Below are 12,971 nucleotides of genomic sequence, written 5' to 3'. Positions count from 1 at the left end.
CAAAATAGGAAAGGTCAATGAAACTAAAAGCTAGTTCTTTGAAAAGATAAACAAAATTGATAAACCTTTAGCCAGAGTCATCAAGAAATAAAGGGAGAGGGCTGAAATCAATAAAATTAGAAATGAAAAAGAAGATACTATGAACACTACAGAAATACAAGGGATTGTAAGAGACTACTACGAGCAACTATATGCCAATAAAATGGACAATCTAGAAGAAATGGACCAATTCTTAGAAAGGTACAAGCTCCCAAGACTAAACCAGGAAGAAATGGAAAATATGAACAGACCAATTGCAAGCGCTGAAAAACTCTCAGCAAACAAAAGGCCAGGACCTGATAGCTTCACAGGCAAATTATACCAAACATTTAGAGAACAGTAAACACCTATCCTTCTGAAACTGTCCCAAAATATTGTAGAGGAAGGAAAACTCCCAAACTCATTCTGTGAAGCCACCATCACCTTGATACCAAAACCAGACAAAAATATTGCAAAAAAGGAAGATTACAGGCCAGCAAGCACTAGTGTTCACGGAGCAGGTCGTATACAAACACCCATGTGCATTCGCCTCTACTCACCCAACTTCAAAGATGGATTTGCTGTTCTTCACAGCCAGAGCGAGACTCTTTCCTCCTTCGCTGGTTATTTTGTTTTTTCCCAATCTGCAGAGAGAGTCATGCACACATCAGCTCCAGCTGTGAGGGAACTCCAGCATCAGCCACCCTCATCCTTGGCACAGAGCCCCCTGGGGCCCTCTTTCTCCTGGGACCCACAGCAGCCTTCCCTGGGCTTCCCCTCAGGAAGGGGCCTGAAGCTCTGAGGAAAGTAAGTCAGCACTCCTCTCCAGGGGACACAATCTCTGCAGAAACTAAGGGATCCGAGTTCTCCCTCAGATTCTTTAAATGACCTCCAAGCATCACTCCTTTCCATCAGCAGACCAGATGGTTCCCACTTCAACTGCAAATGGTCAAGGGGTAGGGTCCCATCACCAGAGCAGCACCAGGGGCTCCTCCAAGCCCGGTGCTCTGACGTCTTTAGCAGGACATTTCCTATGATACAGCCAAGGTTCAAACTGTTGCCTGCAACTAGATGGCTGTGGCCTGAATGTTTGCCTCCCTCACCCCACCAGAATCTATATGTTGAAATCCTAACCCCTAGATATTAGGATACTAGGAGATGGGGCCTTTGGGAAGTGATAAGGTTATGCATAACAGCCCTCACAAATGGGATTAGTGACTTATAAGTGAAGTCCAAGAATGCTCCCTCTCCCTCTTTTTCACCACCATGTGAGGACGCAGCAAGAAGGCACCACGTGGGTCTGAGTGAACTCCGGGAGTTGGTGATGGACAGGGAGGCCTGGCGTGCTGCGATTCATGGGGTCGCAAAGAGTCAGACACGACTGAGCGACTGAACTGAAGAACCAAGAATCTTGCCCTCATCAGGCACCTAATCTTCTGGCACATTAACCTTAGACTCTCCAGTCCCCAGAACCAAAATCCCCAGGGTTTATGCACGCATGCTAAGTTGCCTCAATTGTGTCTGACTCTTTGAGACCCTATGGTCTGTAGCCCACCAGGCTCCCCTGTCCATGAGATTCTCTAGGTAAGAATACTGGAGTGGGCTGCCATGCCCTCCTGCAAGGGATCTTTCCAACCCAGGGATCAAACCTGAGTCTCTTTTGTCTCCTGCATTGGCAGGCGGGTTCTTTACCACTGGTGCCACCTGGGAATGTTCTTTTGTTACAAAAGCAAAAGATGGACTAAGATAATGAGGAACTTCCTCAGGGGAAAAAGACCTCCAGAAAGGGGGACACTTGTGGCCTTTCTCCTGTCAGGAGTTAATGAAATCAAAATGCCAGGCTCTCACTCCCAACACGGTAGGGCTTTCCCTCAGGACCTCCGCATACCCTTCCAAACTCTGAGCCTCACCCACAGTTCACCACACAGGTGTCCTGATTTGAACTATAAGGCCCTGGGGCAAGCAGAAGGCAGCTCTAGGGTGACATTTATTCTTTGCTTGAACAACAATGGGTGACCGAGAGAAGCTGCTGAAGACCCCGTTGCACCCACCCACTTACTTCAGGTGTGTGAGGCCTTTGCACTCATCCAGGATTCTGGCGATGTACCTGGCTCCAACATCGGTGATTTGGTTGTTGTATAAGCTTCGAGAGAAAGCACAGCCATGAGAATTTATGACCCCATTATTTTTTTAAAGTAAGTGCTGTCTGCTGATGTCCAGAGTCTGGGTCAAAAAGAGAAAGGAAGGGCACGTGGAGACCAGAGTTTGGGGCTCAGGGGTCCCACAGGCCGGGGTCAAGGCCAACACTGCCAGTTTCCCCAGTTTTATGACCTGGGATAATGTACCCAGCCTCTGTGTGCCTTAGTTTCTCCACCTGTAACAAGGGGTAAGATTTACAGCTCCTCACAGGATTGTTATGAGGGTCATACGAGATCATTCCAAGCTCTTGCATGTAAGTGCTCAATAAATGGTAGGCAGGGGGGCACTTTGAGATGAAGGGATAATCTCGAGGGGTAACATTTTCGACCATTAGAACCACCTGAGTGTCTACCTTTTAGTCAGTTTACCACTTGACACCAATTCAACAATAAGGTTGAAATTGGCAAGCAGACAGGTTTCCAGTGTTCCACGGTCACCGGAACTCCAGAGCCAAAAAGCAACCTGGGATCGAGTGCTTCAGTGTCCTCATGTGATGGCTGAGAAAACTAAGGCCCCAAGAAGCTGACAGGCCGGCTCCAGCTCATAGAGTCCACAGCCGCCATGGGGCTGGCCAGGCTGGCCCACAGCCCCTCATCTCAAACTCCAAGATCCCAAAGGCTCCCCAAACCCAAACTTCTTTGTAACTATTTTGACAACCAATGTGGTGCTGTTCATGGTCTTTATCTCAACTGGTTTGACTGTTTCTACATTTTGCTGCAGAAATATTAAAGTATGGAAAACGGGGTCATGCCACCGCCAGTAGTAGGAACACTGATTTCTGATTCGTGTCATGCTCCAGGGTTTCTGGACAACAGATCATGGACCCACAGTAGCAAAATCTACCACATAAACAGTATTCTCACGTTCATAAAGCATATCCCCAGGTATGCAGCCATTACATCTCTCAATCACCACCTGTAAAACTATATGCCTATATTAGGATACCAATTATACAAGGGGGATGAGAGGGCTGGGTTCAGTGAGATTTCCTGACTTTCTCAAAGAGTGAGCTGCTGGCTGAGCCAAAAGCAGAACCCAGGATTCCTGGCTCCCAGTCCAATGCTTTTCCTGGTGTTCAGGGACATCAGTCTCAACCATCCAGTGATCCATAGGAAGGGTAATTTCCTGCTACTCTCTATTCTTATTACATAGCTGTCCCAGTGTTCTTGAGAAATACATACCCTAAAAATGTGAGAATCTTGTATTTGGTCAGCTCTTCATATAGCACCTTCACCCCACTGTCAGTGATCTGGTTCACACTGAGTCTGAAAAAAACAGTAAAGAAATTTAAGAATCAGAGCAGATTCTCACTGTGAAAGAACATTAATTCCACAAGGTTCTGAAGCTCATAGGTCCTGGAGTTTTCCCAGCTATAAACGCCCCCAGAGAGACTGGCCATAGTAGCCAGTCAAATGGCCCCTATAGAACCTGGTCTTCATGGGGTCTAAGAAACCCACCAGAATCAGCCCATTGACAAGGCTACAGCACAGCTCTGACTCAACACAAGGGCTACGAGGGACACCTGAAGGACACATGTGGCCAGCCCCCTCTGATATACTGCATTTGCCAGGGGCCTCTGTGTCAATGTGGCTCTCACTGTTCACAAGGGGCTATGGGATTTGGAAGCATGTGGAGCTGCATTTAGTGGTTATGAGGCTGGGGGAGAGGATGTTCCATCATCTCGAAAGTGGGGCCAGAGATGTTAGGGGTCCTGCAAAAGGCAGGACAGTCCCACGTGGACTGTCCCACCCAAAATGCCAAGAGTCTTTCCATCTGGAAATGCACATGCTACACTTGCCTTGCCACCTGAAAAGGCTAGTCAAGGGAGACAGCTCCTGTGGTGTGGTTCTGTGTGGGAAGTTCAATGGCAAGGGAGAAACAGTCAAACAAGGCAGGCCTTGGCAACCACACTCTCCCATTCCTCTTTAATGCCAGTGCTGCTTGGAGCAGGCCAAGCTTTGAGAGGGGGCAAAAAAAAGAGGGCCTTGGGATGATGGATAACTCCTGGACAAGGGCCAGCTGCACACTTAAAATGCTCTTCAAAAGTGCTATACTAGCGGGATATTATCATTTGGCCAAAATGCAGAATTTTTTTGTTTTACTACCAAGGAATCTCTATAACAAACGGCCCTGATCTTCTCAATCCACCACCCCTTCATTTAGATGAGTCCAAGGGATGGAATGGAGAAAGGAGAAAAGGAAAGATATACCCATTTGAATGCAGAGTTCCAAAGAATAGCAAGGAGAGATAAGAAAGCCTTCCTCAGTGATCAATGCAAAGAAATAGAGGAAAACAATAGAATGGGAAAGACTAGCGATCTCGTCAAGAAAATTAGAGATACCAAGGGAACATTTCATGCAAAGATGGGCTCGATAAAGGACAGAAATGGTAGGGACCTAACAGAAGCAGAAGATATTAAGAAAAGGTGGCAAGAATACACAGAAGAACTGTACAAAAAAGAGCTTCACGACCCAGATAATCATGATGGTGTGATCATTCACCTAGAGCCAGACATCCTGGAATGTGAAGTCAAGTGGCCCTTAGGAAGCATCACTACAAACAAAGCTAGTGGAGGTGATGGAATTCCAGTTGAGCTATTTCAAATCCTGGAAGTTGATGCTGTGAAAGTGCTGCACTCAGTATGCCAGGAAATTTGGAAAACTCAGCAGTGGCCACAGGACTGGAAAAGGTCAGTTTTCATTCCAATCCCAAAGAAAGGCAATGCCAAAGAATGCTCAAACTACCACACAATTGCACTCATCTCACACACTAGTAAAGTAATGCTCAAAATTCTCCAAGCCAGGCTTCAGCAATATGTGAACCGTGAACTTCCAGATGTTCAAGCTGGTTTTAGAAAAGGCAGAGGAACCAGAGATCAAATTGCCAACATCTGCTGGATCATCAAAAAAGCAAGAGTTCCAGAAAAACAACTATTTCTGCTTTATTGACTATGCTAAAGCCTTTGTGTGAATCACAATAAACTGTAGAAAATTCTGAAAGAGATGGGAATACCAGACCACCTGACCTGCCTCTTGAGAAACCTATACGCAGGTCAGGAAGCAACAGTTAGAACTGGACATGGAACAACAGACTGGTTCCAAATAGGAAAAGGAGTATGTCAAGGCTGTATATTGTCACCCTGCTTATTTAACTTATATGCAGAGTACATCATGAGAAACGCTGGGCTGGAAGAAGCACAAGCTGGAATCAAGATTTCTGGGAGAAATATCAATAACCTCAGATATGCAGATGACACCACCCTTATGGCAGAAAGCGAAGAAGAACTAAATAGCCTCTTGATGAAAGTGAAAGAGAGTGAAAAAGTTGGCTTAAAGCTCAACATTCAGAAAACTAAGATCAAGGCATCCGGCCCCATCAATTCATGGCAAATAGATGAGGAAACAGTGGCTGACTTTATTTTGGGGGTTCCAAAATCGCTGCAGATGGTGACTGCAGCCATGAAATTAAAAGACGCTTATTCCTTGGAAGGAAAGTTATGACTATCCTATACAGCGTATTCAAAAGCAGAGACATTACTTTGTCAACAAAGGTCTGTCTAGTCAAGGCTATGGTTTTTCCAGTAGTCATGTATGGATGTGAGAGTTGGACTATAAAGAAAGCTGAGCACTGAAGAATTGATGCTTTTGAACTGTGGTGTTGGACAAGACTCTTGAGAGTCCCTTGGACTGCAAGGAGATCCAACCAGTCCATCCTAAGGGAGATCAGTCCTGGGTGTTCATTGGAAGGACTGATGCTGAAGCTGAAACTCCAATCCTTTAGCCACCTGATGTGAAGAGCTGACTCATTTCAAAATACCCTGATGCTGGGAAAGATTGAGGGGAGGAGACGAAGGAGACAACAGAGGATGAGATGGTTGGAGGGCATCACCAACTCAATGGACATAAGTTTGGGTAAACTCCAGGAGTTGGTGTTGGACAGGGAGGCCTGGCATGCTGCGGTTCATGGGGTTGCAAAGAGTTGGACACGACTGAGTGAGTGAACTGAACTGAGGAATGGAATAAAGCTCAGAGATGGAGAAATGTGAGGGATGAGGTGAGGGTCAGGAGTGGGTGAGATAACAGACCAGAGCTCAGCAATTTTTTATAAAGGGTCAGATACAAAACTGTTAGGCTCTGAGAGCCATCTGATCTCTATGGTAACCACTCAGCTCTGCAGAATGAAGCAGTCAATATGTAAATAAATGAGTGTGACTCTGTTCCAGTAAGATTTTATCTAAAACACAAGCCTTGGGCCAAACTGAGCCACAAGCTGTCCTCTGTAATTAACAAGAGGCAAAAGCGGTAAAAACTTGATTTTTAGGCCAATCAGAATGATCATATCAGACACTCTGGATCTTTCCCACTCATGTTACTAGCCTTGGTGATGGGGCCCAGTGTTCACAAGCACTGCAGGACTATCCCAGAGCCCACTAGTCATTCCCAATATTCATGCTTCCTTAGAAACAGAATCCCCCATTTTTCAGCTGGGCACACATGTTTAACTTCTGCCCAGTGAAATCTAAGCAGAATTCTCATTAGCAGTGGCTGATAAGTTTTCTTAAAAGAATGGGATGTGTCCTAAACTATAATTAAAAATATGCCACTATGTTCAGAGCAGCACTAGTCACAATAGTCAAGACATGGAAACAACCTGAATGTCCATCAAGAGATAAATGAATAAAGATGTGGTACACATATACAATGGAATGCTACTCAGCCATAAAAAAGAATGAAATAATGCCATTTGCAGCAACATGATGCAACTAGAGAGTATCACACTAAATCAAATGTCAGAAAGAGACAAATACCATATGGTATCACTTATGTGTGGGATCTAAAATAGGAAACAAATGAACTTATCTGTGAAACAGACTCACAGACATAGAGAAGAGATTTATGGTTGCCAAGGGGAAGGGTGGGATGGGGTAGGGATGGATTGGGAATTTTGGACTAGCAGATATCACATTATCTGTGATACACATTATCTGTAGTACACATTATATAATACATTATGTGTATTATATCAATACACATAATGGATAAACAAGGTTCTATTGTAGAGCACAGGGATCTATATTCAATATCCTGTGATAAACCATAATGGAAAAAAGAACATGAAAAAATTATGTAACTGAATCACTTTGAATCCCTTTGAATCAATGAATCACTTTGCTATACAGCAGAAATGAATACAACATTGTAAATCAAATATAATTCAATAAAATAAATTTACCAAAAGAAGAATGGGGTTTGTCCTTTGCCTTTTGTTCCTCTTGGTGACTAGAACGTCAACTGAATGGCTGGAGCTGACGCAGCCATTTTGGGCCAAGAGTTGGCAGTCAGATAGGGAGGACAACAGAGCAGTAAGGCAAAAGACAGCCAAGGCTGGTGGTCATGGAGACATCACAGCAGTCCTAAACTGCCCTCCTTTAAACTTTTTCATGAGAAACAAATAAGCTTATAACTTATCTAAGCCACCAGTATTTTGGTGGTGCTTGGTGCTCAGTCATGCTCCACTCTCTGCAGGCCCAAGGACTATAGTCCACCAGACTCTTCTGTCCATGGGATTTTCCAGGCATGAATACTGGAGTGGGTTGCCATTTCCTACTCCAAGGGATCTTCCCAACCCAGGGATGGAAACTGCGTCTCTTGTGTCTCCTGCATTGACAGGAGCATTCTTCACCACTAGCACCACCTGGAAAGTCCACCAGTATTGTGAGTTTTCTCTAACTCTCAGCCACAACTAATCCTCACTGACGCCCTTAGGGAGCTCAAAATGCTTCCTTAGGGTGGTCCATTTCTTCCTGTTTTGTCTTTTGCTGTTTGCAAGCAAACTACAGGACCATCATACTGGTCTAGCATTTCCACCTTATGAAAGGGGCATGGGGAGGCAGAGTGTGGCGTTGCCTGAGGCTGCATACAGAGAGTTGCTGGCTGAGAGCGCAGAGAACAGATTCCAGACTTCCCAATTCCCAGGCCAGCACAGGCTTGGGCTCCCTACATCCACCCATCCCTGCACAATGTACACTCTGGTGCTGGTGTAACTGGTACCTGGAATCAGTTCCAAATCCCTTCTGCTCTTCAGGAATGCATGAGCCAAGTAGTAGAGAACTGAACCCCCCCGTAGAGATTTACAAGGCATATTTAACACAAGATGCTAATAGAAGAAAGAAGACTGACTGGCTTTTCTTTCCTCTAAACCATCAAACAGGAAACTAAGAGTCAGCATTCTTTACTGAGATCCTTTGCTGCTCAGGGCTGCCAGCTTTTTTGGTAGAAATTAATGCTAATAAGCACAAAGTCTTCTTTTTTTGCTTTTATACAATTTTTCGTGTGTCAGGAACTTTTCATGGGTTATCTCTGAGCCTCACATAAATCTCAAAAGGTAGGTTCTTTATGATTCTGGCTCCAGCACGGCCCCCATACGTGACCTTGAGCAACTTCTCCGTGCCTCTGCCTCCTCATTTGCCAAAATAGAGATCTGGTATGCTGCAGTCCCGCCTGCAATGGGGGAGACTTGGGTTCAATCCCTGGGTTGGGAAGATCCCCTGGAGAAGGGAAAGGCTATCCACTCTCCAGGGAAAGGCCTGGAGAATACCATGGACTATATAGTCCATGGCGTCCCAAAGAGTTGGACAGGACTGAACGACTTTCATTTTCACCCTGAGACAGAGAAGGTCCGGATGCTCCCAGATCCATGGTCATGAGTCCCAGGATAACCCAGGAAATCCAGCTCCAAGATCCTAGTCCCTGTCGCAAATCCAGGTCACAGAGTTGGACACAACTGAGCAACTGAACAACAACAACTCTTACAGAGGTATTAAGAGGATTAAGCCAGGTAATATTTGTAAAGCCCTTTACTCGTTCGCAATAAATGCTGATTGCTATTACTGTAATTGCTAGGATATAAGAAACTCCTTTTTCTGAATGAGGACACTGAAACCTCCAAGAAGTTAAGCAACTTGCTCAAGGACACCCAGTTAGGGCCAATTGACATCCATCTAACTTGGATGCTTTGCTCATTATCTTCTGCCACCCTGAGACAAAGTGGGCTTCCCTTGTGGCTTAGTTGGTCAAGAATCCACCTGCAATGCGGGAGATGTGGGTTAAATCCCTGGGTTGGGAAGATCCCCTGGAGAAGGGAAAGGCTACCTACTCCAGTATTCTGGCCTGGAGAATACCATGGACTATATATAGTCCATGGCGTCCCAAAGAGTTGGACAGGACTGAATGACTTTCACTTTCACCCTGAGACACAGAAGGTCCAGATGCTCCCAGATCTGTGGTCATGAGTCCCAGGATAACCCAGGAAATCCAGCTCCAGGATCCTAATCCTTGGGTCTGTCACCTGAGCCCCAGCCCTGCCAACCGCTCCCTGAACCTGGTGGCTTCACCTGATGACAGTGAGGCGGCTGAAGCATGGCTGCAGTTCACGCACGCCGAAGTCGTTGAGGTTGTTGTTGTCCAGGTCGAGCGCCAGCCGCTTGCGCAAGTGATGCAGGACGAAGGAGAGGGCACTGCAGTCAGCCGAGCAGGCATTGCAGAAGGTCAGTTTGAGGTAGTTGGCGCAGATGCCCCTGGCCGCCAGCTGCCCCACCTTCTCACTCTGCGTCTCGTAGATGCAGCGCAACATCCAGATGAAGGTGGGCAGGGCCTGCACCTGGTTGAAGCCCCCAGACTGAACCCGGGGCAGGCTCTTCAGGTGGGAGCGCAGGCTGGCGAACAGATGAGTCCACAGGGCCTTGCGTTTTCGCCGCAGGGCAGCGGTGGGCACCAGGTGCTGCAGAAGTTTCTGTTTGCCTTTGGACAACAGCCCACACAGGAAGAGGTTGGTGAAATGAAAGTGATCCTTGTTCTTGAAGGGGTCTTCCCCATGCAGGCCGTGGCCCCCCAGGCACTGGACAGGGAGAAAAGGAGGATAGCAGGTCGATGTGGCCACAGCCTCCTCGGGAGGAGTCCACTCCTGGAAGAACCTGAGCAGCTCCCTAGTGCCTACCTTGTCGTCCACCACTAGAAAGAGGGCAGCAAAGAAGGCCTGGAGGGTTAGGTGGAAGAACTCATAGGACTGCTGTTCCCCTCCGAGGCCCAGCTCTGGCATGGTCCGAAGGAAGCCCAGCTGCAGGTCCCCCTCCCGCACCTCGGACGCCTGCACCTCGTCCTGGTTGAAGACGAAGAGGCTCTTCTCCATGCCCCTGTGAGCCACCCGGCCCAGCGAGCACAGGGTGTCCCGGCCGGCGCGGAGGGTCTCCGTCTGGCTCCGCGTGTTCTGCTGCACCAGGCTGGTGGGCTGCGTCCTGTTCAGGTGGACCTCGGTGACCAACAGGAAGATGTCAGTCAGCGTCACCGTGAGATCAGGCAGCTGCGGGGAGCTCTCAAAGGCGTCGTGGAAGTGCTGGAAGCACCGGAAGATGATCCAGCAGAAGAGGGGCACCGCGCACAGGCTGCAGAGGTTGGGGTTGGCCTCCAGTTGATCCAGCAGGCGCTGGCGCACGGCGTGCTCGGGGAACATCCTCCCGGTGTAGGCGCGCAGGTGGCTGGGGGAGAAGCCGCGCAGGAGCACCTTCTTCCAGAGGAGATGTCGCGGGACCTCGACGCCCGTGCGGGCCGTGAGCAGCTTGCGCGCCCCTTTGAGCAGCTTCCCACTGAGCAGACTGGCCAGCAGGGCCAGCGGGTGGGCGGGCTCCCAAGGGGAGGAGGTGTCGGGCTCGCTGCTCAGGTCGAAGTCTGAGTGCAGCTCGTCCAGGCCGTCGAAGGTGAAGAGGGCCGTGTGGGGAAAGCGCAGCAGGAAGGCGAAAACCTCCCCGGGGTCCTGCTCTGGGTAGCAGTAATGCTTGAAGAGCAGGTCCTGCAGACACAGTGCCGCGCTCTTCTTGAAGCAGCTGAGGGTGCGGCAGCGGAAGTGGAAGAAGAACTTGATTCCTGGGTCCAGCTGGCCTGCTGCCCAGAGGCTCTGCAGCCGCTGCAGCAGCATGGACTTGCCCATGCCTGCATCGCCAAACACGAAGATGATCTCACCCTGCTCGTTGAGGACGCCCGTGGATGTGTCCAGGAGGCAGGCCAGGCTGTCCAGGCTGCCCAGGCTCTCGTTGCTGAAGTTGACCAGCTCCACCACCGTGTCTGTGTACATCTGCTCCAACAGCAGCTCCTCCTTCTGAGCATAGCACAGGATGAACTTGGAGTCCCGGCCCAGTTGCTGCTGCAGCTTCTGGCTGTATCTGCTCACTGCAGGGAGAGCCGGTGGGTGAGAGGTGGGAGAAGGATGAGAAAGAGACACAGGTGGAAAGGGTATCCAATAGGGAGGTCTCAGGTGAATAAACAAGTACACAGACAGACAAACCCACAGCCTGGACACTGAGTCCAGGTGCAAGAACTCCTCAAATACAAAGAGCTAGCATTCCAGAATCCCCTGGTCCTCTGGCCTCCACCCCTCTCTGCCGGACCTCAAATTTAGCCAGCCAGCAGGGACAGAATCCAACTGGGATCAGTGTCTGAATCAGGCTCCCTACTCCTCGGCACAAGTCGTCATTGAACACCAGCTAAAAGCTGAAGCCCCTTCAAAATAGAGGGCTAGGCTACGTGGCTCTGCTGCTCCAGCCCACCCCAAGTGTTCCACTCAAACAGCTCAGGCCAGTCTGCACCGAAACTTGTACTATGAGGAAGAAACTGTCCCAAAACTTCTTGTGCTTATTACACTGCTCTTAAATAGTCTCATAAAACCCAATGCCAAACTTTTTGTGATGATACATTTGATATTAATATGGACTACAAAGGGGCTGTGCCTCACTGTAACTGAGTAAATAAAGGACTTCACAGAGCACAGCAGTCCTGGTTCCAAAGCTGAGGCCTGGGGAATCACTGATGCTTAGCACATGCCCTAGGGGGAGCCCTGGGATTGCCCATAGGCGGATACATGGTTTAACATGAGGACATAGGTGCCACTCTACAGAACCAAGCTACAAAATGGCCTTACTCCAGGCAAAAAAAGGGTATTCCATAAATTCCTTTAAAATATTTTTGGGGTTTTAATGATAACAATAAAAATTGGACACGTGCATTCTTCCAGATTCATTTACAACCCTCTCCTATCAACTTGGTTCTCTGCTTAACATTTGTGAAGTAAATTCTATATTTCTAAGTTTTAGTAAGGAAAAATGTACAGACTATAAATTCACCTATTTGACAACAGGTTTACAATTATTTTTAGTAAATTTTCAGATTTACACAAACATTGCTATAATCCAGGGGTACAATATCCATCATAAGTGCATTTGCCGACTATCTCTGTCTCACCTTGGCCCTGGGAAACTGTTGGTCTGCTTTCTGTCTCCATAAATTTGCCTTTTCTGGACATTTCCTATAAATGGATTCATACAATATGCAGCCTTTTGCATCTGGCTTCTTATAGAGTGAATTATACTTTAAAATATGTCACAGTAGCTAGGTAAAGGGCCCAATGGAGAAAATTCCTTTTAGAAAACTCTTCATCAAAGGAATATTTTCCTTTTTTCATAGGGGAAGATAACAAACCTAGACAGCATATGAAAAAGCAGAGACATCACTTTGCTGACAAAGGTCTGTATAGTCAAAGCTATGTTTTTTCCAGTAGTCATGTACAGATACAACTGGATGTGAGAGTTGGACCATATAGAAGGCTGTGTGCCAAAGAATTAATGCTTTTGAACTGTGGTATTGGAGAAGACTCTTGAGAGTCCCTTGGAGAGCAAGGAAATCAAACCAGTAAATCTAAAGGAAAT

General features: G+C 47.5%; 1 protein-coding gene across 6 annotated transcripts in view; it reads right to left on the bottom strand.

The window, feature by feature from the left end:
- NOD1 (nucleotide binding oligomerization domain containing 1) overlaps positions 1-12,971 on the bottom strand; it is a 93,680-nt gene that overhangs the window by 26,112 nt on the left and 54,597 nt on the right. For all 6 annotated transcript variants that reach the window (XM_044946696.1, XM_044946694.1, XM_025291241.2 and 3 more), the window contains 4 exons: positions 9,612-11,439; positions 3,399-3,482; positions 2,078-2,161; positions 579-662 (listed from right to left, as the gene is read on the bottom strand). In XM_044946696.1, coding sequence (XP_044802631.1) covers positions 579-662; positions 2,078-2,161; positions 3,399-3,482; positions 9,612-11,439 — 2,080 coding nt within the window. The remainder of the gene's footprint in view (positions 1-578; positions 663-2,077; positions 2,162-3,398; positions 3,483-9,611; positions 11,440-12,971) is intronic.

This window comes from Bubalus bubalis, chromosome 8 (genome assembly GCF_019923935.1).
Source record: "Bubalus bubalis isolate 160015118507 breed Murrah chromosome 8, NDDB_SH_1, whole genome shotgun sequence".
In the NCBI taxonomy this organism is placed as follows: domain Eukaryota; kingdom Metazoa; phylum Chordata; class Mammalia; order Artiodactyla; family Bovidae; genus Bubalus; species Bubalus bubalis.
Note: the sequence above shows the minus strand (reverse complement) of the source record. Positions and strands in the feature narration are given on the sequence as shown.